The following is a 27144-nucleotide window of genomic DNA, read 5'->3' on the forward strand; positions in this document are numbered from 1 at the left end:
ACAAAGGACTTTTGCGTAAACCAACCTATTACCACATATGAAAATTTGACCGTTATAAAGAAAGAGACACATTACGCGCACTATAAAACTCAACCAAATATTAACCCTTCTATTTGCATTCACAATCTGTGATCACCCCAAAATTCATATAGAAAAAAAAAAAGATTATCAGAAATAGAAAACCAAGAAACTTCACTTGCTTGAAATGGCTTCCAGAGACGTAGTTCCAAAGATTTTACCCAAAGGTGACGAAAAAAATAGTCTTTTTGCCATCCCCTTTCTTCTATTTGATGCATGTCCTATTGTCAATATTTTTTTTCATGTGGAATCACTTTGGGGACTCATTACTAGTTGTTTGTTGTTGGTTTTTCATTTTCTTGGATTAGTATTGAAAGAATTTGCGGTTTTTTGTTAATGCAAATAGTTATTTGTGAATACTCAGTATCCCCACAAAAAATTGAAGTGTTGATTGATAACAATGAGTATCAATCTTTCTTGGGTGTTTTTTATTCGGTTAATACCTGTTGATATGATCTATTTGTTTAGATTCTTGATCACTGTTAATGAAATTCTAGAGAGTTGTGAAAACTGTCTGTCCTTTTTTTTATGATTCATGTAAAATTTCATATTTTCTTGATCAATCAATGGTAATGTAAACTTGTTCACATTGCTATTCCAAGTCCGAATAAACAAGGAAGATTATCAAAGGTTGACAATCAGTGTAAAGCTACTCAATACTTATATTAGTACACTTATTTAAGTCCAATATTCTGGTTTTTGTTTCAAGAACAATATTTGATGAATAGGAGCAATGAGAATTTGTACAGCTGATTCAAACTAGGTGTTTGTTGAATTTACTTTGTTCTTCTCGTTTATCCGCATTTCAAACACAAGTGGTGACTAATCCCATGAAATCCCATGTCAGCTCTTTTTCCTCATCATGTATAGATTTTTTAAGGATAGTTATGTAAGGGATGGATTTCTAGAATCAGACCTCTCTGAGCTTGAAAATATGGAATGTTTAACGTGCATGTCAAGAAAGAAGAAAACAAAAATGTTAATTTCGTGTGAGGCATGGAGTAGTTGATACTTTTTTAGCCTGCCAACATTATTTATAATACTAGTAGAAAATGTCTGATTTGTTGAATTCTTTTGTGTTTCACTTTTTTGCATGTATGACTCTGCATCTTTTCTTGCCTTATATTGCTATAATTCTTGTTTAAAAGGACATTCTTATGCTACACAAAATTCATACAGATTTTTACATTCTCTTGCGGTGATCTCATATGACAATTTCTTTTGGATATGATCTCATTTAGTAACATCTGTCACCATTTTTTCTTCGTGTCTTTTAACTTTTTTACTTTCGTTCATTGCCATCAGCCTCTCGTCATTAGCCAGAGAATTCATTTTCTTGGCCAAGGTTTTTCTTGTTTTGTATATAATCAGTGAGTTTATATTCTTTACTAATATGTGAGTTTGAACTTTTTAGTAGTAGGAGGGGGAGAGGTTAAGAAGAAGAATGGACAAGCAGATGGAAGAAATAGGCGTGCTTTGGGAGATATTGGAAACCTTGTTACTGTTCCTGCTGTTGGAGCAAAGCCTCAAACTAAGGTTTCTCGCCCCGTCGCTAGGTAGAATTAAGTTACTCTAATGAACTTTATGCTTTTTGGTTTTATCTTGTATGTGCATGTGTAACTAATATGAGAATTTTCAACATTCAGGAGGTTTGCTTCCCAGTTAATAGCTAAGGAACAAGAACCAGTGCAGAAGAACAAGGTAATTTCATCATTATCTGTGTGAATAATAGTTCTCAAAAAAGTTTTCCTATTAGTATTTTCCTGATTTTAAGTATAGGTCTGAGATGGTTTATATACTCAGTTCTTGAAAAGAAAAGAAAAATACTTTTTCCAAAAGTTGTCCAATCAGCTTATTATTTTGGTTTGTTTGTAGAAGAAGCCTCTTGTAGAAGTAACTAAAGGAGTTGCAGCAAGGAAAGCTGTTGGTGTTCCAACAAAAGCAGAAGCTATTAAAAAGGATTCTGTCAAAGCAAAAGCTGATATAATTAGTGTTATACGCCCTGATGAGGATGCAAAAACAATTGAAGAGATCCCATTGAATGAAAGAAAAGTAAAGAAGAGTGAAAAGACTCTAACTTCTATCCTAACTGCACGAAGCAAGGTTGTTGTTTTTTACCTCTTCCCTTAGCTGAAAATGTAGTAAGCAAGATTAGCATGTAGTGTAATTGACCAATTATCTTTCAGGCTGCTTGTGGAGTCTCCAACAAACCGAAACTACAGATTGCTGATATTGATACTGCTGATGTTGATAATCACTTGGCTGCTGTCGAATATGTTGAGGATCTTTACAAGTTTTATAAGCTCACAGAGGTATGGTGAATATCATCTTTGCAAGGATGTTGGAGTAACTTTACCGTCATAGTGTGTACAGTTTAGTTACTTTAATATGGTGGATAAAATTCGTGTTATTTTGATGATGTGACTGATTCAGGATGAGCATCGACCGGGTGATTACATGGATTCACAACCAGAGATCAATGCCAGGGTGAGAGCAATTCTTGTCGACTGGCTGATAGAAGCACACAAAAGGTTTGAGTTGAGGCCTGAAAGCCTCTACCTCACAGTTAACATAATGGACCGGTTCTTCTCGGAGGAGACTCTCCCTAGAAGGGAACTTCAGTTACTTTGCATCAGCTCAATGCTTATTGCCTGTAAATATGAAGAGATTTGGGCTCCAGAGGTATACAATATGAAGTATTCTGAAAATGTTTAAATCTGTTCAGTTGAAATTTATCATAATAATCTCTGATTCTCTGCTACATATGGTGCAGGTTAATGACTTCCTAACAATAACAGACAATGCTTATGTCAGGGACCAGATACTTGTAATGGAGAAAACAATCTTGGAAAAGCTGGAGTGGTATTTAACTGTTCCAACGCCATATGTCTTTCTGGTTCGTTACATTAAAGCTGCTGGTCCATCTGATCAGGAGGTATTTGAACTATTCTCAGTGTGAATTAGCTACTAAAGGTTCCAAATAAAGGCAGCCGGTTTAGCTGATACACGTTTTCTTTGTTGTTCTATAGATGGAGAACATGACATTTTTCTTGGCTGAGCTCGGGCTGATGAACTACATGACAGTGATATCCTACTGCCCATCAAAGCTTGCTGCTTCTGCTGTTTATGCTGCCCGTGCTACTCTAAACAAGAGTCCTCGATGGACCGACACTCTGAAGCACCACACCGGCTACTCAGAAGAACAGCTAATGTAAAAAATAAAAATAAAAAAATAACTGTTTAATTCATGTTTAAACACTTGTGATTTAGGATTGGTGCTAACTCCACAGGTTTATGTACTAATTGTGTTGTGTATTTTCGGAAACAGGGAATGTGCAAAGCAATTAGTTAGTTTCCACTCAGGTGCTGCTGAAAACAAGCTGAAGGCAGTTTATAGGAAGTTTTCTAGTCCAGACAGAGGTGCTGTTGCCCTCTTGGCCCCTGCAAGAGATCAATTAGCCCCCTCCAGATATAGGAAGTTCTGGAAGCAAGATTGTGAATGTGTGAGTGAGATCATGTCAGCTTTCTGATCTCTGTTCTGAAGTCTGAAAAATCATACTTTTATATGACTTACTTACTAGTAAAGTCATGCCTTTTGTAATATGTGTGGTTGTGTGAATATTTGAATCTTGAGTGATACTTTTATTCTTTCTGAATTGCACTTCATTGAGAAAAATATTGTTGCATTCAATAAGAAAGATATATAAATTCAGAATTATTTGATGTATCTTCCATTTAGAGGAGTTTTCACTGAAGGGAACATTGAGAAATATGACAAAAATGAAATGACTCATTTTCAGCCAGTTTCTGCAGAGAGGGTTTGAAATCAAATATCTACTACTTCAATTAGACCTACATGGGCAGTCCACATTTTCATAGCCAAGCTCTCTTTATTCTCTTTCATGAATATATATATGCAGTAATCTTGAAAACAGCAACTACCATATTAAGCTCTTCATACGTGGTAGCCTTCTTAAACTTTATGATTAACATTCCTCAAATGAAGTCGCCCAATCATGATACTAAAAAGAAGCAGTTCGGTATAAATTATGGTCTAATATAATAGTATTTCATACTGTTACCAATGGTTTTGACTCTATACATAAGCCCTCTCAGGCAAAATAAATTGGAGCTTAATGTATGAATTGTTCGATAATTGCTATTGTTGTGTTGTGGGGAAATAGGCAAAAAGGACTCAAGAAAGTAGATAGAAGAACATTAAGAATGATTTGTCTATGAAAATTTGTGGAAACTGATTTGGAGTACAAAAATATGTTTTTACATACTAAAAGAATTTGTGGTTTTTACACCACAAAATAAAGCAATGACAGAAAACAGATTATCTAAATTTGCCGCTTATATGAGTATTATATTGTGTCACGGAAAATAGCAAAAAAGAACTTGATAAGCTGACTTGGAGTACATTACGAATGATTTGGCTATGCATACATATTATGAGATTAGACGAAAACAAATTGGAGCTTAAGATATAAAATATCAGCTAACTGCTGTTGTCGTGTCACGGAAAACAGGGAAAAAGAACTTCAGAAACTGATTAGGACATTAGGAAAGATTTGGTCATAAACAAATACTAAGAAAATATGAGTGAAAGAAGACTAAGAATGATTTTTACACCACAAAATGAAAGCAGTGATGACAGTTGATCTAAAGTTACTCTGCAACATGGCATGATACTGTATCATGAAAAATAAAGAAAGGGTATTGAGAAAAATCATTTGAAAGACATTAACAATGATTAAGCTATAAACAAACAAAAACATTGCACGTGAGAGCAAGAATGGACAAGGAAATCGAAAGAAGAATGAATTACCATTTATTATTTTTCGGGTTTGTTTAGACATGAAGGGGTTTGTATGAAATATAACAACATGTGCTTCAGAACTACCTACAAGAATCTGCATTTTCGTCATTGACTTTAACCTTTGTCCCACAGCAACTCTTTCTCTCATGTGCCTCCACTTTCTTTTTACCAGAGCAAGCGCCAGCTTGATCCTCTGATGTCTTCACAAGTTCTGGCATCCTATCTATAAACTCTTTATTCTCTTTCCACACCTCTCCATTTGTATATACCTCCTTCTTCCATATCGGAACTGATGCTTTAAGCTCATCAATCAGAAACTTGCAAGCATCCAATCCATCTGCTCGATGGACAGACGAGATCGCAACAAATACACTAGTCTCTCCAACAGGAACAGTACCCAAGCAGTGGGCAACTGCTATCGAGTGGATATCCCATGATGCTCGGGCAGAAGAACAAAGGGATTTCAGACAACGTATTGCCATTGGAACATATGCTTCATACTGTAGCTCTAAGACTTCTTTACCGTCAAATGTATCACGTGTTGTACCTGCAAATGTTGCTATAGCTCCACATTTGGGAGAACGAACATAACTAATATATTTGTTGATGTCCATTGGGTTATTCTTTTCCAAGATCTCAATTAGATCTCGCTCCTCGTCAGCCATTTGAATCACCTGTAATCCAAACAACAGTTCAAAACTTCACTTTGCTTCCTTAAGGCAATGTAATAAAGAAAAAGTTTTATTTATGAGACAACAACAAAAACAACTATTCCTTAATTCTAAACAATTTGGGGCGGCAATATGAATCCTCGTTATGCCTGTAGCTCCAATTACACTCACCTCGGTCCAAAAAGTTTTACTTAAGAGAACTAGAAATAACTAACATTCACACATTTCTTCAAGTAACTGTCCGCCTCATTTTTCCTTCTTTCCAGTTTATAGAAACTTTATCGCCGGAAAAATTTAACTAGATTTGTAGGATCAAATTAAAAGACAAGGGATTAGACAGGATGTACCAGTAGATTGAGTTTCATAAGAGTTTTATCGGTTACCATAGGCTATAATTGTCCAACTATACCTCTAAACAATCAACTTCAGCTTATGATATTGGATTATAATCTCAAACACTGCTTCATGAACTGCTAAATTCAACAAATTGCAGTTCACTTTCTAATCATTCATTAATAGAATAACCTTGGTAGACAAAATAATTACTCCCTCTATCTCAATTTATGTGGCATAGTTCGAACTTTGAGAGTCAAACTTTTAAATATTGACCGTAAATTCAAACATGGAATCTTTAAGTTTTTTAAAATAAAAATTTACATATTTGAAAACTATGCAAAAGAACTTTAAATCACAATAATTGACAATTTAGAATATCTGGAAGGCATATGAAAAAATCGCGGTCAAAGAAAAACTCTTTTGACTCTCGAAATCTAAAAGGTGCACATATAAATTGGGAAGAGAGTATCAGTTACAATTTGAGATATTAATAATCTTTAACCAATTAGCCTAAAGTCAACTCCAGACTAAACTGATTGAGACTATAGGAAAATTTTGTTGAATTGATTTCAAATGCAAGGATTTGAGATATTTAGAAATTTAATCAGTTCTGAAAATATATATTAATAAGGTAATGAGTTGAGTTTTATTACTTCCATACCAAGAACAGAAAGAAAACTCGCAAATGATGACTATTCCTATCACTTTCATTTGTTTCATGATATACTATTGTTAATCAAGAATAAAGAAAATTACCCTTTAAGGGATTTACAAAAAGATTGAATCTTTGAAAACTTACCTGTTGAATGAAGCGGCTAGTTGTTGAAACTGCAGTTTTGGAGCTTATCTTTCTGATTCAGAGTAGAAGTTGACAATTTTTGGCAGAGAAAATGATAAAAATAGTCCCTTATCTTTTTAGCAGGTTCAAAATAGTTCCTTAAAAATTATTTAAATAGTTTTGGTCCTTTAAATTTGTTAAAAGTACACACTTTTTGTCTCTGTCAGATATTTATCATACTTTAATTGCTAATCTTAACCCGAAACCGTGATGACAAATAAAGTATTGAATTTGTTATAGGTTCGACTAATTTACAAGAAACCTCACTACCAACTTTTATGTCCAAAATTAAGCTGGGCAAAAAGCGAGATTAGAAACCATGCTCATCGCTTTCTTACTGTTAAAACACAAGTCATGGATTTCAAAATCGTAATACTTTTTTTTTCCGGTAAACAATTGCATTGTATTACTGCATAATATGCTTCAACTGTTCGTAAGACGCCATTGCGTCATTTACAACCCAACATGGGAAAGCAGAATCCCAAGAAACTCTATATGAAAGGGAAATAGAGAATTTAGCTAAATTATGAGCTAGCACATTCCATGTGCGGGGAATATGTACAAGTTGGATCTCTTCAAAATATTTCATCAGTCACCATATATCCTCGCAGGTGGTATCTATTTCCCAAGATATTGTCATCTTCTTTTATAACATTTGTACCACATTCTTTGCGTCTGATAGTATGTGAACTTTTGATCAACTATGATGTAGCGCTCCCTCCAATGCCTCCTGAATTGCTAGTGCTCCAGCGGTTATGGCCTTCCCAACAAATTGAATAGGGGTACCAAAGGCATGAAGCAAATGACCACAGCTATCCATAGCCGCCATTCCAATGCTTTCTTTTCCTTTTTCTACATGTAAACCTGCATCTGTAAAAAATAACAACTCCATCTTGTGGCATAGTAATATATCCGTCCTGATTCCTATTAGGTATACAAGTCAAAACAGATGCAGTATGCAAAGCATTGTCATATTCATGTAAATCAAATAAAGCCTTATTTATAATATCAGTAGGTTCATATATCTCACCATGAAAACATAAAGAATTTCTAGCTTTCCACATTTTCCATAAAAAAGAAACACTTAATCTCATTAGCTCAATGAAATCTAGGTACTGACGTGTATTACAAAACAAATCATTCCACCATTTTGTAAAGTTCGTAGTATTTTCTAAATTAGGCCAGTTAATAGGAGCCAACTTCCATATTAATTGAGCTTTCGGACAACTAAAAAACATATGGTCAACCGTTTCTCTTTCTAATCCACAGACCTTGCAAACCTCACAAATATGATGCAATCACTTAGAGATATTAGCATTAACAGGTAGGACATTTAGAACACATTTTCTAAGAAAATGTTTGTATTTGTTTTTTATATTCATTGACCACAAAAAGTTCCAAAAAGATTTTGGACAAGATTGATAACTAGCTTGAGGCCTATCAGTACCAACATCATTACAATTAGCAAGATCTTTCGCTAGATGGTAACTAGATCTTACCTCGTACTTACCTGAATTCGTATAGTGCCAAATAAGTTTATCAGACGCTCCAGTAATAGATATAGGGATGGACAAAATAGAATTGATATCATTAGGACAAAAATAATGACGAAGGTCATGAATATTCCATATATGATTTTGATGATCAATAAGTTCTTGGACCCTCAGCTGTAAATTTGCTTGTGGTTGCCCTTGTCGGGGTTTAAAACCATTTGAGTTAGGAATCCACGGATCAGTCCAAACTTTAATATTTTCCCCATTTCCTACTCTCCATCTAATTCCTTGTTTCAATAGAACTCTCCCCCAGATAATGCTTTTCCAAATCCAAGAGCTAGACGGGGGACATCCCACACTAAAAAACGAGGTGTTCTGGAAATATTTATTTTTTAGCATCTTATGAAGGAGAGAATCTTCTTGAGTTAAAATTCTCCACGCAAGCTTAGCCAACAGAGCCTTGTTAAAAAAAATTAAATCTCTAAACCCAAGACCACCTTTAGATTTGGCCTCACAAATTTTCTGCCATTTTTCATAATGCATTTTCCTTTTCTCCTCGTTTCGTCCCCACCAGAAATTAGAAAAGATAGTAATAATCTCATTACATAAGTTATAAGGAAATTGAAAACATGAGAACGCATATGAAGGAATAGCTGAAAGCACCGATTTAAGCATTACTTCTTTGCCCGCAAGACTTAAGATGTTACCTTTTCATCCCTTTATCTTAGATTTGATTCGTTCTTTAATAAACTCTAGCATCTTCTTTTATGATCTCCCAACTATCGCGGGTAGGCCTAGATATAGCCCCAAATTGTCCCTATTTGTCCTATCTCTGCTATAATATTATTCTTTTCTTCCTCAGTAATATTTCTACTAAAAAATACTGTCGATTTATCAGAATTTACCTTCTGACTCGAATAAAGTTCATACGTTCTTAAGATTTCCGAAATTTTAGCAAAGACTTTCAGTAGTAGCTGAACAAAATCAAAATCGTAATACAAACCCCCCCTCCCCCCCTTTTTTAACTAATTTCGGTGTATTTGCCCTTTGCTTCTCGATTTGCTAAAGGTAAATAGTTAAAACCCTTTAGCTTGGGTCAAGCAAATTATAATCTCTCAGGTGAAGTCCGTGGAGGGTAATATGTAACAGGCCTTGTAGGCTCTTTCCAATAGACCCTCGGCTCAAGAAAATCGTGATGTTTGCATTTTGATTGAAAAAATCATGGTATTTGCAGTATTGCTAATAAAAAATATACACCTAACTATATAAAAGTGTATTTACTAGTACTACGAAATAAATATGGCATTCACCAGTCACTGCTCCTCTTTAGTCCCAAATGTCAATTGTGCCTTCTTTCTTTTCCCGTTTTTGAGATTCCATAATTACCCTTTCTTGAATTTAGAGTCACTCCACCAGTCTCCAAACTGCTTCCTTTTCTCTTAATCCCCAATTCTTGATTTCATCATCCTTTAATTTAATCAAAACCCTAGTATTTTCTAGCTGGATCATAGGTTATTTTAGAGGAATTGAATCAAGAAAAGGTTCAATTTGAAGATCAGTAAGAGATGGCAATAGCTGGACCAGAACAGCTTAACCTAACAGAAGCTCCAACATGGGGTTCTAGAACTGTTGATTGTTTCGAGAAATTAGAACAGATTGGTGAAGGCACTTATGGGTCAGTTCTTTTTTTTTTTCAATTATTTGGTGTTGTGTTAAAGTTGTCATTTTTTTTTTTTGCTTAAAACACATTATTGAGCAGATTGGTGAAGGGACTAATGGGTCAGTTCTTTTGTTTTCAATTATTTCTTCTATATGTAGTGTCTGTGTGTGTTAAAGTTGTCATTTTTTTGTTTCAAACACAGAGATTGTGAAGGTACTTATCTTTCTTGAATTATTTCTTCTACATGTAGCGTCTGTGTTAAAGTTGTCTCTTTTTTTTTTGTTTAAAAAAAAAATATTGAGCAGATTGGTGAAGGCATTTATGGGTTAGTTCTTCTTTCTTGAATTATTTCTTCTACATGTAGTGTTTGGGTTAAAGTTGTCATTTTTTTTATTTTTTTTTTTGGTTTAAAGCACATAGATTGGTGAGGGCACTTGTTGGTCAGTTGTTCTATTTCGATTTATTTCTTCTACATGTAGTGTGTGTGAATTGTTGTGTGAAAGTTGTCATTTTTTTTTTTTGTTTAAAGCACATACTATTGAGCAGATTGGTGAAGGGACTAATGGGTCAGTTCTTCTTTTTTGAATTATTTCTTCTACACGTAGTGTGTGTGTGTTGTATTAAAGTTGTCAGTTTTTTTGTTTAAAACACATTATTGAGCAGATTGGTGAAGGCACTTATGGGTTAGTTCTTCTATTTTGATTTATTTCTTCTACATGTAGAGTGTGTGTGTGTGTGTGTTGTGTTAAAGTGGACATTTTTGTTTTGTTTAAAACACATACTATTGAGCAAATTGGTGAAGGCACTTATAGGTCAGTTCTATTTAGAATTATTTCTTCTACATACAGTATGTGTGTTGTTGTGATGAAGTTGTCATTTTTTTTTTTAATGTACATACTATTGAGCAGATTGGTGATGACACTTATGGGTCAGTTGAGTTCTTCTGTTTTTTGAATTGTTTCTTCTACATGTAGTGTGTGTGTTAAAGTTGTCATTTTTTTGTTTAAAACACAGAGATTGGTTAGGGCACTTATGGGTCAGTTCTATTTTGAATTTCTTCTACATGTAGTGTGTGTGTGTGTTAAAGTTTGTCATTTTTCTTTTTTTGTTTAAAACACAGATTGGTGAGGGCACTTATTGGTCAGTTGTTCTATTTTGAATTGTTTCTTCCACATGTAGTGTCTCTGTGTGTGTGTGTGTGTTAAAGTTGTCATTTTTTTGGTCTAAAACACATACTATTGTAGTATTGGAATGAAATGGGTCCAAATAGAAAGGAATAAATGCATATGGTTTTAATCGACCTTAATTATACACCTGAGGTCCTGTGCATTCACTATTTCATCGCTTGTACTAGAGAATTTTTGCAAAATTTAAAACCCTATGTGAAAAACGTAGCTCTTTAGCAAATGGAAGAGGTTTGGTGTTTTTGAGCTCAAAAGTTTGTAAAGCAGTATTTTAGCTTATAGAGTCGTGGACAAAGAAAATTTAGCTTAATGGTCTCAGTTTTTGTCTTATAGTGTCGAAGACAAAAATTTCAGCTCAAAGTTCTCAGCTTTTGGTACTTAATCGAAAGAGGAGACCATCTTTTTTTATAAATAAGTGTAGAGGTAACTCAGAAGCTATTTTAAATTAACTACATCATATCCATTTTGCAACTTACACCAAAATGCGGAAAGAGAAATTCTATTCTTCAACTCATACACTCTCCTTTTTTTCTTCCAAAACATCTTTAATTCCTTCATTTTCATACTGACCACCATATACATGCTGGGATTGTTTCCCTTATAGCTTATAGCTTTTGTATTCTTTGGGAACACAACACTAGATGTAAGATTGGGAGCAGACTCAATGAACAATATTTCAACCACAAAAAGAAAAAGCAAATTTAAATTAGGACATTTTTTTAGTTAATTCAATTTGCGTTTTCTTAACACGAAAAGCAGATCCTTTTTTCTTTTTGTTGTTGCTACTTTAACAATAAAAAGTAGAATCGAGGATAGATGGTGACAAACCCTTTCCAGCTCCTTTTATTTCCTATTTATCTCACTAAAGTAATATTATGTCCTTAATAAGGAGTAGGGAGTATGAAATATCGCATGCGCTTATAGAAACTGAGGTTGCCTCACATTTTACACTCTTCTAACCCAAGAATGGAAGGTTTCAGCTACATAAAACTGATGTTGATATTCACTTACCGAAACACTACCAATGAGAACACTCAAAACCAATTGGAATCCAAATGACTCAGCAGGAAGAATCTTAGGTATAAGTCAGATTAGGGGTACCAACATTTAGCATGCCAGTTCAAGTGTTTGGTTTAATTAGGTCTAATGGATTCTACTGGGAGTGATATTTTATAAATGAAAATTATTCGCATATTCAAAAAGTACTTGGAAGATTTTGAATATTTGTATTATCGAGAATTTCTAACTGAACTGTATGCTCTCTGTCCCATATCTGCTTTCATGGCCTCTATCCCACGCTATAGTGAATTCTTTTCTAAATCTGCATATTTATTAAGAGGAAAATTGATATATGTTTTTGTTTATGTTAAATCGGAAAACACGTAGGGGTCATAAATTTTCTTTTGAATGTTCCGGAAGAGAAGTTTGTTATTGACAACTGTATATAGGTGGGAATATGTAAATTTGATGTGCTAAACTGTGCTTCTGAAAGTGGATATGATTTTAATACAAATCAAATTGCAAACATGGTTGTTAGATTTTAGATGGAGGGAGTAGGTAGTTTATCCATTTTTTAGTTTGAACTGTAACTGTAGAAAAAGGATGATTACCTGAACTGGTGCTCAACAATTTGTTCATTAGATATTTAGATGTACAACTGTTAATCTGGCATATCTTTTACCTTGCAGTCAAGTGTACATGGCAAAAGAAATTAGAACAGGGGAGATTGTTGCTTTGAAGAAGATACGCATGGACAACGAAAGAGAAGGGGTAAGCTTCTTTATTTTTTATATGATTTGCATTTTGTTGGTTCTTTCAAACTCTTCTCTCTGAAGCTTTTCTTAACTTTCTTATGCAGTTTCCAATAACTGCTATACGTGAAATTAAAATCTTAAAGAAGCTGCACCATGAAAATGTGATTGACCTGAAAGAGATTGTAACATCTCCAGGTAAGATTTAAGTAATACACATGCTACATCTTGTGTCATTTTTACTATTTACTAACGGGCCCTTATTTACATGATCTTAAAAACCACATACAAAAGTTATGTGTCCTTTTTTCTTTTTACATGCCCTTCTTTGTGTTTTTTTCTTCACTAATGAAAAAAACCATACAAAAGTTTATGCCCTTGCAATTGCATCGCCAGCAAGAATTTCTTTATCTTATTAAACATTTCTTATGTTTTCCAAGGCTAGCCTATTAGTGTTTGCCTGCATTGACTGTGATTTTTGTCAATATGCAAACTACATTCAACTATCGAACGGAACTAAATGGCAAACAAGGTCCTTTTGATATCAGATTTTACATTATAAAAAGGTCCAAAAAGTTTTGTGAAAGTTTAGTAATTATTGTGTCCGTTTTTTTGGTTGTTCTTTATTTTGTGGTGAACAGTCCTGTTGTTGTTGCAGGTCGTGAGAAGGATGAGCAAGGGAGGCCAGGCAAGTGTTTCTACCTTCAGTTTTAGTTTAATATGGCGCTTTTACTCCCCCCCACCCCCCCCCCCCCCACACACACACACAAAAACTCCGGGGCCGGACATCACTTCTGATCTAATTGAGTTTGTCACATATGAAGTAAACATATGACTTCATTTGCAGATGGTAACAAGTATAAGGGTGGAATCTACATGGTTTTTGAGTACATGGACCATGATTTGACTGGGCTTGCTGATCGTCCTGGAATGAGATTTTCAGTGCCGCAGATTAAGGTAGCATAATTTGGCAAGAACGTGTTTGAGCAAAATTAGATGCTTGAAAGAAGAGAGTCAGTCGGTGTTGATATTCACTTTCTCTTTTGCAGTGTTATATGAGGCAGCTTTTGACAGGACTTCACTATTGTCATGTGAATCAAGTACTTCATCGTGATATTAAAGGTTTGCTTAAGGATATTCAATCTGATTTTGTAATTTCAAATTCTCTAGGTGTGGTGATAAAGGCTTCTTCTTTTCCTTGTAGGTTCCAATCTTCTCATTGACAATAAAGGCAATTTGAAGCTTGCCGATTTTGGGCTTGCTCGATCCTTCTCAAATGATCACAATGCAAATCTTACAAATCGTGTGATTACTTTATGGTACAGGTATGATTTGTGGAATACCAATTCTTCGGGGGTAAGCTGGATTTCATTTTAAATTCTCTTCTTGTGTGAGTGGTGACTTGTGGTATATCAAACAGACCACCTGAGCTGCTTCTTGGGACCACAAAGTATGGTCCAGCTGTTGATATGTGGTCGGTTGGTTGCATCTTTGCTGAGCTGCTTCATGGAAAACCAATCTTTCCAGGGAAGGATGAGGTAGCTGATGTTTTCTGTCGGTTAAATGTCCTAAATGTTTCGAAAGTAGTGAAGATGTAAGCTATTAGTCTAACTAAAATGCACTCACCTTCAGTATTCTTGGCCTTAGAAAGACTCTATAGTCTAAAGAATAATAGTAACAGCTTCCGCTTGAAAAGAATTGTGATGGTGATATTTGCCTAATGTTCAACCCTTTTTTTTTTTGGCTGATGGTATGCCTGATTAATCTTCGTGAGTCAAGACTGTTCTAGACAACTGTTTGCTTCTGCACCTAATTTGTTGCATCACTAGATTTAAATATTCACCGTCAGAGTTCTTTTATATCTGAGCTGTGGTTCACCAGTTTATGACAAGATTTAAAGATCTTCATTCTACACTTCTTCTTTTTCTATAGGGAAGGTAAAGATCTTCATTATACACCTGTTTGCCTAGGATTAAAAAAACACAAACTGCAGTATCTGCATAATCCAAATTAATTAGGTTTTTCAAACTTTCTTGTCACCTATGAAGCTTTAAGGCACGAACTTGACTTGTTTTTGATGTTTTGTGTATTTTTAACAATTTTCTTTTTCCCGAATAACCTACTTAGAAGCATTTGTGAATGTGACTTTAGGTTGTGTCGAATTTCTAGTGTGTTGAGGTGCCTCTTTTACATTGATTTCAGCCAGAGCAGCTGAACAAGATTTTTGAGTTGTGTGGCGCTCCAGATGAGGTTAATTGGCCTGGAGTTTCCAAGATTCCATGGTATAACAGTTTCAAACCATCAAAGCCAATGAAAAGACGTCTAAGGGAGGTTTTCAGACAGTAAGTAAACTATACATGATGTGCTATATTTACTCTAGTTCCGCAGCATAGTTATTGGTGTTAAATAGATGTTTGTGTATTTATACTGTTGTGCCTCTGGCTTTAGCTTTGATCGACATGCTTTGGAGTTGCTTGACAAGATGCTGACCCTTGACCCATCTCAGGTATCAGTTTCTCTGGCATGTATGGCATGCTTATGCTTGTTCTAAGTACTGGACAATGTTCAAACTCATATTTGAAAAGGTTTATACAGATGTTCATGAGTCATGGTGCTTTTTACTTTTTAGACCAAAGCTAGCATCCCGTGTCCATGTTCATCGTGTTTTCTAGTATATGTTGTCACTGCTTTTAAACTTTGTTTGGGGGGAAAATACGAGCAAACAAAAAGTCACATATATTCTTTTGCTTGTTTAATTCACTGCAATTCTCCAATGTACTTAACGATTTACTGCTGTATAAGAAATTTATCAGAGTTACCATACTTTGGGAGAATTTAGTCAAGTGTTAATTTAATATCATTCTTAAAGGTTATTTGATCTTTTCGGGATGTTTGATCTAAGTCAATTATGTTCCTAAACCATATCTGTTCCCTTGCCAATTAAGGATTAGTTCTTATGAATGATGTCAATGTCCTGACTGACTTGCATTTACTTTTTATCTTGTCAAGAGAATATCAGCCAAGGATGCACTTGATGCCGAGTATTTCTGGACTGATCCATTACCATGCGATCCAAAGAGGTATTTTTTTCCCTTAAAATTATCAAAAAAGAGATACTCTATGAATTCCGTATATGTTCTAGGTGAGCAACTTTGTTAATTAGGACTTATTTGCTTGAGCAGTTTGCCAACCTATGAAGCTTCACATGAGTTCCAGACAAAGAAAAAGCGTCAGCAGCAGAGGCAGCACGACGAAGCAGCTAAACGTCAGAAACTGCATCACCAGCAGCAGCATGGTCGGCTTCCACCGGTTCAGCAGTCGGGGCAAGGACACCCAATGAGACCAGGGCCAAATCCCCCAATGCATGCATCCCATCCTCAGGCTGCTGGCGGACCTAGCCACCACTATGCAAAGCCGCATGGACCTCCAGCAGGACCAGGCAGATATCCAGCTGGTGGAAATCCTTCTGGAGGATACGGTCACCCTACTCGTGGCCAAGGTGGAGCTTATGGCAGTGGTCGATATCCACCTCAAGGAGGAAGGGGTACCCAATATGGTTCAGGAGGGATGCCAGGCGGCGGTGGTCCCCGCCCAAATTATCCTCACGGTGCCCCATATGGGTCTTCTGGTACTGGACGTGGCTCAAATGTGAATCGCAATCAACAACAATACAATTGGCAGCAGTAACACTTCATTCCTGCTTCGATATAGTAAGCAAAATGTTCCAACTTATGTGAAATGTAAGAAGCAAAGTGTGGATTGGAATATTCCCCACTTCATTGGTTTTTCTGATCCACCGCATGCATCGCAAGAGAAGGGAGGCAACGTGTGGGAGGGCATCGGTCGAACCTGTTTATATGGGAAGTTGTTACACTGAAGGTCACGTAAAATATATAATATTATGTGTTCTGTGGACAGTGTCTGATGTTGTCTACGTCCAAATTTACTTGTGAACAGAACCACCATAAACCTACACTGCCAAGGAGCACTTATGTTTTTATCCGTTTGTAGTGAATATCTTATTTGTTTGGATGCTGAAATTCACTTTTTCATGAATCGTAAATCGAGATCCCAATGTGTAACCGCTCTTTTAAATTTGTGAGCTGAATTTATTGGAACGCTGAGCCACATCACCTGTTAGTTTCTGCATGCACTCCCTTGCATTTCTAGACTTTTGTAGATTGTCATGTATTCTTTTGACATAATGTGTATGTGCGAGCCCGTTAAAATCTAATGCGCTGATACCAGAATATTGAAAAACTTAAGCAGGGAAACCTCATTGGACTGGAAGAAGCAATTTGAGAATTTAGAAAGGGAAGAACTAAGAGAGGAAAGAAAAGTGTATTGATCATAAGTTCATCAATCCAATGTACAAGTCTTGTTTTCATAGAAGGTGTCTGGTTTACTTTTTGCAGAAATGAGTATCTCATTACATCGAAAATCCCAGCTTTGCGAGTAAATCAACTTACATGTTATTCTATCAACTCTACTAACAATTAGGTGTAACATCAAATAAGGATAAAGAACTCGGCATGCTTGCAAACTGATCATAAACTTGAATATTTCATTTCACACTTACATGATAAGTTTTTATAGCTACATAAATAATAAGATTTTATTTTTTTTAACAAAAAATGTAAAGGTATGTTTAGAACCATAAATTTTGAAAGTTATACTTTTTATGTGCTCAATCAAATAGGATCAGATAAACTGAAATGATATAAATGTAAAGCTTTTTGTGATGACGTGAAAGGGTTTACATTGGTCATCCCAAAAGACAAGATGACGTTAGGAATTGTGAGTATACGTTAAATGAATGACACCCACAGTGTCTCCCTTTGCCCATAGTAATGCAGGGACTTACGTGAAGACTTTGCAAAGGACTTACCAAAAGCATTCTGATTTCTAGGTTGCCTTTTTCTCTATGTGCCTTAAAGAAAAAGGAGGCAAAGAATATCCAAAGATTATTCCTTGTACATATGTGTGTGTATTTTCTTAATGAAATTGAAAAGGTCACCAATCAACTTGTGGGCATTACTACGTCAGAAATCACAAAAATGTTAAATGTTTAGATTTAATGCTCAACGTTCCGATACATTAGTACTTAAATTGACAAGAAATTTTGATCATCCTAAAATAAAATAGCGAAACTTCTTGGATTTTACTATTTCTAAGTTTGTTTTACAAAAACCATTGGCTCTACATTTGTTACTCTTGTCTAAAAAGAGAAAAGCAAAAACAAGCATAATTTTCATTTTTAATTTCTAGAGTTCTCACATTCTTTTATTAATATTTACAAGTTGTTCAATAAAATAAAAATGATTCATCTTCTTAAACTCACTCTATAAAGAATAATATAAAATTTCGAAGGATGATAAAAGTAGGTACATTTTTTTTGGTAATGTCAAATCCATGATTTCCACAAAAGTATTTTAAGACTATTTCACCACCCTACAACTTGAAACGATTTTTTTTAATAAATTCCAAGGCAAATATATAATATGTAAATATGAAGGGAATAGTTCAGAGCGATTCTTAAGCTATAAGTGGATGATAAGAACTGCATTGTCTATGATATGATTTAAGGCCTTTGCTCAATCTATGATTAGTCTCTGCTTGCCATCATTGCCTTCATGAACCCTTTGTTTCCATTGCAGACCATTCTTAGTTAAGTCTTCATTAAGACAACTTCATGTCATCTGATAGGTCTTCCTTGTAACATTCTACCACATTCAATCATTAAGGCCTGCTCATGATGACATATAAACTACAGTATCTAAAAGCGACATTCTCCTATTTTATCCTCGTGCTCGGTGCTTCTTATTATAGCCCTCTATCATATGTCTAATATAAAAATAAAAAGTACAAAATTCAACTGGAGAAAAAGGGAGCAATACTTCAACTCTAATTAATGTCACTTGGTCCCAGCACAAAGGAAATGTGTTGCATTTGCGTTCAAACAGTGGAATTTGAAAGGCAGGCAATTCAATGCCCGCATACAAGCAGTGTTTCTTGTTTCAATATCTAAAAGACACTCACAACTCAACACAATCTAACATGAAAAATATTACATTGTCTTCTATAGTCGTTTAATAACCAAAGTTTGCATCGCAAAAATGTTTGCAAGGCATTCAAAGTAACCATAATCTTGTTGAGCTTATTGACTGGATGGTGGACATGGCATCCCATGCACTAGAACCATGTCCACAGCAGCCTTGACCTGATGGTGCGGCTAACCAAGTGTAATCATCAAAAAATCGGAGCCAAATGCATCTTTCAGTGCCAGATGGTTCTTACAGCATTTTGCATATGACCAAAACAATTGGATTCAAGCAAGTAATCAGGCCTGGAAAAGATCGGGTTTGATGCATCGCCCTTCCCATCATAGGGTCCGAAATCAAACTTCTCCTGCTTAACCTTGCAAGCTTCATCACCATAAAACAATCAAAAATTACATAACTATATGCTTTCAACTGTTAACACAATTAGGAGAAGTTAATGTAATTATTATCAGTCTCACCTGGCATTGTCAGTAACTGGGGCTCCTCGGATGAGCTTCCACTAGTAGGGGTGTATTCACTAAACACTGATGTAGCAGAATGACCTAAAGGAGAGATTGGATCACCATATGTTTCCTCCCATCCTGTCTCGTGGAGATCATTATCAACCACATCACCAGAATTCTCGTGGTGCAAGATACTCTTCGAAGCTCTCATAGTTTGTGATTCATAAAGTACAGCGTCCAACAGACCGCTGTTTCTAGGTGATTCAGTTGGAGGGGACTGAATCAAGGTGTCGACGGACTCAAGTGAAGGAAGAGGGGAAGAAGGTAAGCCCCAACTTGCCATCTGACTTTGGAGTGAAGGGAGCTCGAGCTTCTTTGCCCATGAGGGCTCTGAAGAAGAGGTGTTGCCATTTATAGGGGCATGGCTGCCAGGAATTACACCCAATGATGAGGGGTGATGATCATATGAAGAAGAAAATCCCAAGGACTGAGCAAGCAAAGAACCATCATCCTGATATTGATGGCAGGTCGGAAAAGAATCATCATTTTTTGACGGAGAACAATCGCCATTTAAACCAGAGAACAGAGATTCTGAGCCTCGTATACGCTTGGCTGGATGCATCGTTGAGAGGAATGACCGACTGTAGTAGGCAGAATTAAGACCCTGTGCCAACAGGCTTCTTGCAGGAATATCAAAAGTGGGAATATCAACAAGAAGTGCTGGTGGACACAACTGCTGATTGAATTCCAACTTTTTGAATTCGACAGCGGGGATCTCAAAATTGTTCATCGGTAAGAAATCAGGATATTGTGAATCTGCAGAGGAGAATGTACCCAACTCCTCATTTTGATTGTTTTCGCTAATCGCCTGAAAACAAATATCTGGTGGGTAAATTGGCAAGCCTGCACGCTGTCGTCTCTTTATTCTGGTATTCCAGTAGTTCTTTATCTCATTATCTGTGCGCCCAGGCAACTGAAAAGGAGTAGAATAGGGCCATTAGAAGTTAAACTGGAATAATGAATGGTATTAGGTATACCACAATATTTCCAATTCGAGGCATGATGAGGTTAGAAAGTCATCTGAAATCATAAAAGATATCGAGCTAAATGTACGATAAAAGAAGGGAAATCCACATTTCTAGTCCAAGAAGAACATTATTCAAATATGTACATACCCACAAGTTCCACCAAGCACAAAGCACTATTTATATCCGGTTAACACATTGCAGAAAACCACCTAAAGCAACATCATGTGCACCATATGATGGAATAATGGACTTGGAACATTACAAAAAGCCTCAGAAAGAGTGAAAAGAGATTTATCACGGGGTCCCAGCAATGTAGCATTCACTATGAGTACCTTCCCTTTCTCTATGTTATACCCTGCCTTTTTTACTCACTGGATCAAGATAGTTCCTATCCAAGTCAAGAGATTACTGCCAAGTGTAACATAGAATTATATAAATATTACTTGAAATGTTTAAGGCAGAGAAGACACTTATAATATGATGAATCTCAATGTGCCAGACACTTTTACATCTTGGTTTCATAAACTTCTAATGATTAACATTGTTAAGCTCTACATTCATATCATAACACTTATCACCATGCCATGACTAGTCACATTTTCACCACTCAATGTTAAGAATGATGACAAAACCAAGAGTTAAGGAGATGCTAGAGGATACTACAGCAGACAGCTAATCAGAAAGTACTGGCCGTACTTCCAACAGAAAGAGTAACAAGGCCAATACACAATAGGTCTTAAAACTACAAGTATGCCACTTCATCAACAGTGCAATGAACTTCTCAAATGGACATATGAACAAATATCATGGTATTTTTAATTTGATGTCCTGATCAGGATCTAAAGCAGAACCCACAGCTGTCGTCAAATATAAAATCCAATACATTGGAAAAAATAGAGATTTCATAACATATCATAAGAGGCACATACCCTCGCGATATCTAGACATATGTAGCTCCTAAATGTCAACTAAAGTTATGGATAAGTCCACTTTCGACTAGTTGCAAAAATATCATTGTCCCCACTATCAGGGGTTGAGGCATAGTTGATTTACAAAAGTATAAAATATATTCACTTTTTTGCACATGTTGCAAACAGAAAAATAAGGAAATAAAGAACAAACAAAAGGGCCAACACATAGTTACCAAAAAAAATGGCCGACGCCTAAACAAAGTTGCCTTGGAACATTCCTTTCAGGAGAGGCAGCAGGAGGCTGTGCAGCTCTCTTCTGCTTAGCAAATTGAGATGAAGATTGAGAAAGGGTTTTTGTATTTATAAATGATGGAGCAAGAGCTTAATGAAAACCAGATGGGAATCACACAATCCGACCTAAGTCGCCCATTTTCAATCAATAATCAGGCATAACAAGATTCACTATCTCGGTCCGACCAGATGGACCAACCATCAAGACCGGTTTCTTGAAAAAGTACAGTTGACCAGCTTGTGTTCTACTACCTTCCAAAGAGGATGTTAATATCATTACCAGATTACAGACTTATACCTTTACAACCAAGTATCATTGAGGAACAAACATAACTTCATACATGATAACTGCCCAATAATTGACGACAAATAGCAAAACGAAAGATAAGAAAGTTCAGAGAGCTTAATAACAAACAGAAGAATACAAAAGGGAAAAGATAAGAATGTCTAGTGATAAAAACTTGCAACAAGAAAGGCTCCTAGTCATCACACCGAAAACTTAAGGACAGGCAGATAGCACACAATTAGAAACAGATTGAAAGAACGCTAACTGCTTCTCACAAAACAAAAGTTACTTTTCTATAAGCTGGCATTAAGCAAGGTTCCTAGACATCACACTTGAAAAACTAGCAATAAGCAAGACTCCTTGAAATCACACTTAAAACTTGCAATAAGCAAGGTTCCTAAACATCACACTTGAAAACTTCATTCAAGTTTTGGTTCCTATAAATTTTTTTTTTTTTGAAAGGTAAGCAAGGTTCCTAGACATCACACTTGAAAGCTTGTAATTGCTTCTCCCAAAAAGAAGAATAATAATCAACGACTATTAAAGGTTGTTTGGAAAGTGTTAATAGTGATTATCAATCCAAAATAGATTTTGACAATGAATGGCAGGTATAACATCCAGCTAAAACACATAATTGAACTCAATGAAATAGAAATTTAAAAGTGAAAGGATGGGCAATCATTTCCCAGAAGCGTGATCAAAACTGGTGTTTAGATCATTTAAGGGGGCAGATAAGGCTTTTAAACTAGCACAATTCACCAACTTAACGAATGAACTTTTAACAGCCCTCTAGATGATATCAATGTGTTAAATCAATTAAAGGCAAGAATCCTCTCTAAAAAATAAAAAAAAAATAAAAAAAAAAGCTTTACATAAGATTTTTTTCATGCCTGTTTTTTAACTCAAAAATTTCATAGATTGATTTGAGTATATGAATGGTAATCATATAGGTAAGGCAGAAAGTTAAACATAAAAAAGTTGCTACTTTTAACAAAATTTATCTTGAACTGTCAGTTTAACCAAATTCTAGAGAATAATTTATCTAACAAAATAACATCTGATCCTTTTGGTATACGGCTTGTATATGGGGATTTCCCCATTTGTTAATAAAATATTTACCTTTTCAAAAAAAAAAATAATAATAATAATAACTGATCACATTTTGGATTTATAAAATTAATATTTGAGGAGAAGTAAGACATTTGCATATATAGACGGAAACAACAGATCAGATTTTGAGATGATACGAACCTCAGCAGCCATTCGTGCCCATTTGTTTCCCATTTTAGCATGCAGTTCAATTATGCGCCGCTCTTCCTCGGGAGTGAATGCACCTTTCTTTAAATCTGGTCTCAGGTGATTGGCCCACCGCAAACGGCAACTTTTACCACACCGAGCAAGTCCTGAGTGCTTTTGAACAGCATTCCAGTTCCCCTCACCATGTTTCGTGACGTAATCCACTAAAATTGCATCTTCTGCAGAAGTCCAGGGGCCTTTTTTAAGTGGTAGGCCTCCTCCGGTGTTTCCTCCACCACAAGCTTCATCGACAGATGGCGAATCCACACCAACTTGTGATGTCATCCTGTCATCGCTTTCACTTGTCATACTCATATCCTAAAAGGTTGAAGAAGTATAAACAACAGTGTGTGACGGCGAATGTAAGGGATATAAAATAGTTTGTTACTAGGACAAGGGAGTAATAAGGGCAACTCGTCCAAAAGGAGTGATATCATTCATGACAGAGCCAGTTGAGCTTACTATAAAAATGAATAATAAAGAAACTGCCAATTTTAGAACCAAGATTGAGATTCTTAAATAATAGTTACAAAGATGGGAAAAAAAAAATTATGACGATACAAATAACCTATTCTGAAATTTCCTTGTTAGAATTATGAATTCAACTCGGAAGGAAAAAAAGGGCTTCAAGGAAATAGAGGAAAGTGTTTCTGATTTCAACAATGGAGAAAAGGGAAAGAGGCTATTGGAGGAAAACATTCCCAACACTTTGGTTGTATCGAATACCAACTGGGCTGATAATAAGTGGGCTTATTTTGTACAGTTGTTGATTTCTTCAATCGTGTGGCTATACTCTGTTTGTCAACTTTCGATGGTCCAGATTTGACCAAAATAAGCCCAACTGTTATCAGCCCAGTTGGTATTCGATACAACCAAAGTGTTGGAAATGTTTTCCTCCGATAGCCTCTTTCCCTTTTCTCCATTGTTGAAATCAGAAACACTTTCCTCTTTTACCTTGAAGCCCTTTTCTTCCTTCTGCGTTGAATTCAAAATTCTAACATTCCCACGGTACCAAACTTCTGAAAACCCATCAGATCACCTTATCACAACAACCAATTGAAGTGACATAATAAAAAACTGGTGCACTTGTAAGGATCCCTATGTAATTCATAGCACAATCTTTGTGCCCTTTTTTGTTTCAATAAAATGTTCACATATCTAAGGGAAAAAAGTCGACATAATCACTTATTGGGATAAAATGAAGAAAACACAGGAGAAAAAGGGTTTATCTTATTTATCAACAAATCAATCAATCAACTATACCTCAATCTCATACTCCAAAAAAAGAAAATAATAAGCTCAACATCCAGGTTGGGAGAAAAAGGAAGTTTTTGACAAAAACTCAAATAAGCATAACTTATAAAACTAAAGAAACCGCTAAGAATATTGACCAATTAATTAGCTTCCAGCCAGCTCATGAACTCAATCATTTTGCTGACAAGGAAATCAATTGTACATAGGAAAACCTTTTACACCATTAAGCACTGTCGGTTCCACTATACCCCCCCCCCCCGGGTCCCAATTTATGTGGCACCGTTAGGATTTCGAGAGTCAAACTTCTTAATTTTTACAGTGAAATGCACATAAAATCTTATGTAAAATTTACATATTTTGAAACTAAGTGAAAATTACTATAGATTACATTAATTAAAAATTCAAAATATTTAAAAGCATATGAAAAAATTGTGCTCAAAGAAAAACTCATTTGACTCTCGAAATCCGAAAGGTGCCACATAAATTGGGATGGAGGGATAGAAGAAACTCAAAATTCCCAGTTTATCAGCCTCAAAAGTTTGAAATGTCAAATTTAATAACTACAACATGCGCAAATGGCACAAATTAGTGCTGCTCTAAAAATTAATGTAAAAGGAACTTCCAATATTAACAGTTTAGAGACTTCAGCAACACTAATAATGAAGCCCCTACCTCTCAACTCAATAAAAGGATTAGTCATTTTGAGACCAGTCAAATATCATGATACGATTTCTGAACACAAACTTTTAAAAACCCATCACATCACCTTGTCACATCTAACTACCAAATAACGTGACATAATAACTTCTTGAAACAAAATGAAGGAAACACGGCGAGGAGAGGGTTCAGGTTCTTTTTTTTTTTTTTTAAAATAATTGCGGTGTCCGGGCTAGCTTACATGCACCTCGACTAATTCCCCGAGATACCTGCCACCTCCCCCACCTGTTGGTAACTCTATCCACAAGGCTAGGACGGATGGGAAGAAATCACCTAATGGTTTTGTCGCTACTGAGATTTTAACCTGAGACCTCATGGTTCTCAACCCACTTCATTGACCACTAGGCCACACTCTTGGGTGCGAGTCTACAAACCAATCAATGAACTACCCTTAATCCCATATTCATACTCGTACAAAGAAAACACTAGCTCAACATCCAGCTGAATGAAAAAGTAATGATTTGTCCGAAACTCAAGTAAAAATATACTTTGTAAGCCGTATAGCAATTGAACAACACAAAAGAAATCCCCAAGAACATCAACCACTCATTTAGCTTCAAATCGACCAACAAACTCGATGATTTTGCCGAAAAGGAAATCAATAGCTCATAGAGGAACCTCGTCTACCAATTGGAGCTTGTTCACAAACTATTTATGAGTATAAAAAACATTACGACAAATAATAAATAGAAAAAGCTCAAAATGCACAAATTATTGGATCACTCAACATAGCCTCAACCTAGAAAGACTCAAAATGTCAAATCGAATGCGCGAAATGCCTCAAATAATTTAACAATAGAGAGACTTCATAAGCATCCCCCAACCCTCAAATCAATACTAAAACTTTTATAACTTAAAGACCAAATCAAATCATGATACATTTCCAAAAAAACAATTCAAGTATCATGATAAATAAATGCTTAGCATTTAGCAACTAACAAGCCCTAACATGACTAAAACCTCAATAATAACACACAACAAGCTGAAACAAAATTATCAAAGTTATATAAAATTATCATAACATTATTTTTGCATATAATTTTACCTGAAAATGAAGAAAGCTGGTGAAGTTGCCCAAGGACTCTCTTGAACTAAAGTGGACCACCAAACAGTTCCTTCAAAACTCAGAAAAACTCTAAAATAGGATTCAATCTAATTGAACCCACAAAAACAAAAACAAAAAATGTCTTAAACCCAAACCCAATATACCAAAATAACCTCAAATCCAAACCCTAAATATGGATCATACAAATATAAACCTCAAATTCTTCACCAAAAATCCTACACCCACAAGCTAAAATGTGAATCCCAACATGTCCAACTTCAAACAAATGGGGTTAAAGGGGCAAAAAAGAAACTTTTTTTTTTTTTTTTGAAACCCTGCTGATGGGTCGGTTCAAGATCCACTTATTTTTCTAGATTTTTGTTTAACAGAAATGAAAACAAAACAAAAAAAACAAAAAAAAAAGGAGAGAGAGAGATTTATAAATGTGTCAGCTGATTATGGAATTTCAAAAAAGTGAGGAAAAAAATAAATGAAAATAGATGGCAAAAGAAGAGGGAAGATAGAAGAGAAATATGAGGAAATGCTAACACAAAAACAACATTAAAAGGAGAAAAACAAAGGAAAAAGAATGAAGCAAAAGAGAGTTTCTTTTTTCTGCAATCATATTTTTTTTTTGGCTTGTTTTATTGGCATCTTTTTTCTCTTTATACTTTTTCCACCATTTTATTTTTCTCTCTCTCTCTCTCTTTGTTCAACAACTACGCGTAGCAATGGGCAATGGCACTTTGTGAAGATGGAGTGATTTTGACATTTATAGACTCAAATTTTTCTAGAGAGAGAGAAAACAACATGAGAGTTTTAACATGTGGGGGTTTTGTTATTAAATTTATTTATTTATAGTACATGTGGTGGGGTTTAATCATTTTTATTCATGATTAATAAATTAATTAATCTCTGTAGGATCTAAAAGAATATTACTCTTTCCGTCCCAATTTAAGTGTCTTACTTTCATTTTTT

General features: G+C 35.4%; 4 protein-coding genes across 9 annotated transcripts; 2 read left to right on the top strand and 2 right to left on the bottom strand.

The window, feature by feature from the left end:
• LOC132052629 (G2/mitotic-specific cyclin S13-7-like) lies at positions 1-3828 on the top strand. 3 transcript variants are annotated; one of them, XM_059444250.1, is made up of 9 exons: positions 1-245; positions 1493-1634; positions 1725-1779; positions 1954-2181; positions 2265-2390; positions 2512-2760; positions 2852-3013; positions 3108-3289; positions 3407-3828. In XM_059444250.1, exons 1-9 carry the CDS (start codon positions 206-208, stop codon positions 3606-3608), a joined length of 1386 nt encoding a protein of 461 aa, XP_059300233.1. In that variant the 5' UTR covers positions 1-205; the 3' UTR covers positions 3609-3828. The 3 variants fall into 3 exon arrangements, with proteins under 3 accessions (XP_059300233.1, XP_059300234.1, XP_059300235.1); XM_059444251.1 differs by having other exon boundaries at positions 1957-2181; XM_059444252.1 differs by having other exon boundaries at positions 1499-1634.
• Positions 3165-6862, bottom strand: LOC132052630 (molybdopterin synthase catalytic subunit). 3 transcript variants are annotated; one of them, XR_009414013.1, is made up of 3 exons: positions 6707-6862; positions 4910-5574; positions 3165-3284 (listed from the first exon to the last, which is right to left on the bottom strand). XR_009414013.1 is itself a non-coding variant. In XM_059444253.1 (2 exons), exon 2 carries the CDS (start codon positions 5563-5565, stop codon positions 4981-4983), a length of 585 nt encoding a protein of 194 aa, XP_059300236.1. In that variant the 5' UTR covers positions 5566-5574; positions 6707-6862; the 3' UTR covers positions 4892-4980. The 3 variants fall into 3 exon arrangements, 1 of the variants encoding a protein (XP_059300236.1); XR_009414012.1 differs by lacking the exon at positions 3165-3284 and adding an exon at positions 3930-4073; XM_059444253.1 differs by lacking the exon at positions 3165-3284 and having other exon boundaries at positions 4892-5574.
• A 2687-nt stretch (positions 6863-9549) lies between these two features.
• Positions 9550-16982, top strand: LOC132052632 (cyclin-dependent kinase C-2-like). The gene is made up of 12 exons (XM_059444254.1): positions 9550-9913; positions 12771-12852; positions 12941-13031; positions 13492-13540; positions 13658-13790; positions 13883-13955; positions 14038-14158; positions 14254-14371; positions 15036-15175; positions 15282-15339; positions 15843-15913; positions 16016-16982. Exons 1-12 carry the CDS (start codon positions 9804-9806, stop codon positions 16518-16520), a joined length of 1551 nt encoding a protein of 516 aa, XP_059300237.1. The 5' UTR covers positions 9550-9803; the 3' UTR covers positions 16521-16982.
• A 1727-nt stretch (positions 16983-18709) lies between these two features.
• Positions 18710-26814, bottom strand: LOC132052633 (transcription factor GAMYB-like). 2 transcript variants are annotated; one of them, XM_059444256.1, is made up of 4 exons: positions 26167-26814; positions 23106-23436; positions 19354-20311; positions 18710-19258 (listed from the first exon to the last, which is right to left on the bottom strand). In XM_059444256.1, the coding sequence occupies exons 2-4, from the start codon at positions 23433-23435 to the stop codon at positions 19110-19112; spliced, it is 1437 nt and encodes a 478-aa protein (XP_059300239.1). In that variant the 5' UTR covers position 23436; positions 26167-26814; the 3' UTR covers positions 18710-19109. The 2 variants fall into 2 exon arrangements, with proteins under 2 accessions (XP_059300239.1, XP_059300238.1); XM_059444255.1 differs by having other exon boundaries at positions 23106-23468.
• Positions 26815-27144: the final 330 nt, after the last annotated feature.

Source organism: Lycium ferocissimum, chromosome 4, assembly GCF_029784015.1.
Source record: "Lycium ferocissimum isolate CSIRO_LF1 chromosome 4, AGI_CSIRO_Lferr_CH_V1, whole genome shotgun sequence".
Classification (NCBI taxonomy): domain Eukaryota; kingdom Viridiplantae; phylum Streptophyta; class Magnoliopsida; order Solanales; family Solanaceae; genus Lycium; species Lycium ferocissimum.

What these genes read in the sequence shown, in the direction of transcription:
- LOC132052629 (XM_059444250.1), top strand. Translation starts at nt 206, where the DNA reads ATGGCTTCCAGAGACGTAGTTCCAAAGATTTTACCCAAAG. An exon ending in AGTTTTATAAGCTCACAGAG is followed by an intron (nt 2,391 to 2,511) that starts GTATGGTGAATA and finishes TGACTGATTCAG; the next exon opens with GATGAGCATCGACCGGGTGA. An exon ending in TACTCAGAAGAACAGCTAAT is followed by an intron (nt 3,290 to 3,406) that starts GTAAAAAATAAA and finishes TTTCGGAAACAG; the next exon opens with GGAATGTGCAAAGCAATTAG.
- LOC132052633 (XM_059444255.1), bottom strand. Translation starts at nt 23,465, where the DNA reads ATGAGTATGACAAGTGAAAGCGATGACAGGATGACATCACAAGTTGGT. An exon ending in GGGCACGAATGGCTGCTGAG is followed by an intron (nt 20,312 to 23,105) that starts GTTCGTATCATC and finishes ACTCCTTTTCAG; the next exon opens with TTGCCTGGGCGCACAGATAA. An exon ending in CCAGTTACTGACAATGCCAG is followed by an intron (nt 19,259 to 19,353) that starts GTGAGACTGATA and finishes ATGGTGATGAAG; the next exon opens with CTTGCAAGGTTAAGCAGGAG.
- LOC132052630 (XM_059444253.1), bottom strand. Translation starts at nt 5,565, where the DNA reads ATGGCTGACGAGGAGCGAGATCTAATTGAGATCTTGGAAAAGAATAAC.
- LOC132052632 (XM_059444254.1), top strand. Translation starts at nt 9,804, where the DNA reads ATGGCAATAGCTGGACCAGAACAGCTTAACCTAACAGAAGCTCCAACA. An exon ending in ATTGGTGAAGGCACTTATGG is followed by an intron (nt 9,914 to 12,770) that starts GTCAGTTCTTTT and finishes TTTACCTTGCAG; the next exon opens with TCAAGTGTACATGGCAAAAG. An exon ending in TCTTTCCAGGGAAGGATGAG is followed by an intron (nt 14,372 to 15,035) that starts GTAGCTGATGTT and finishes CATTGATTTCAG; the next exon opens with CCAGAGCAGCTGAACAAGAT.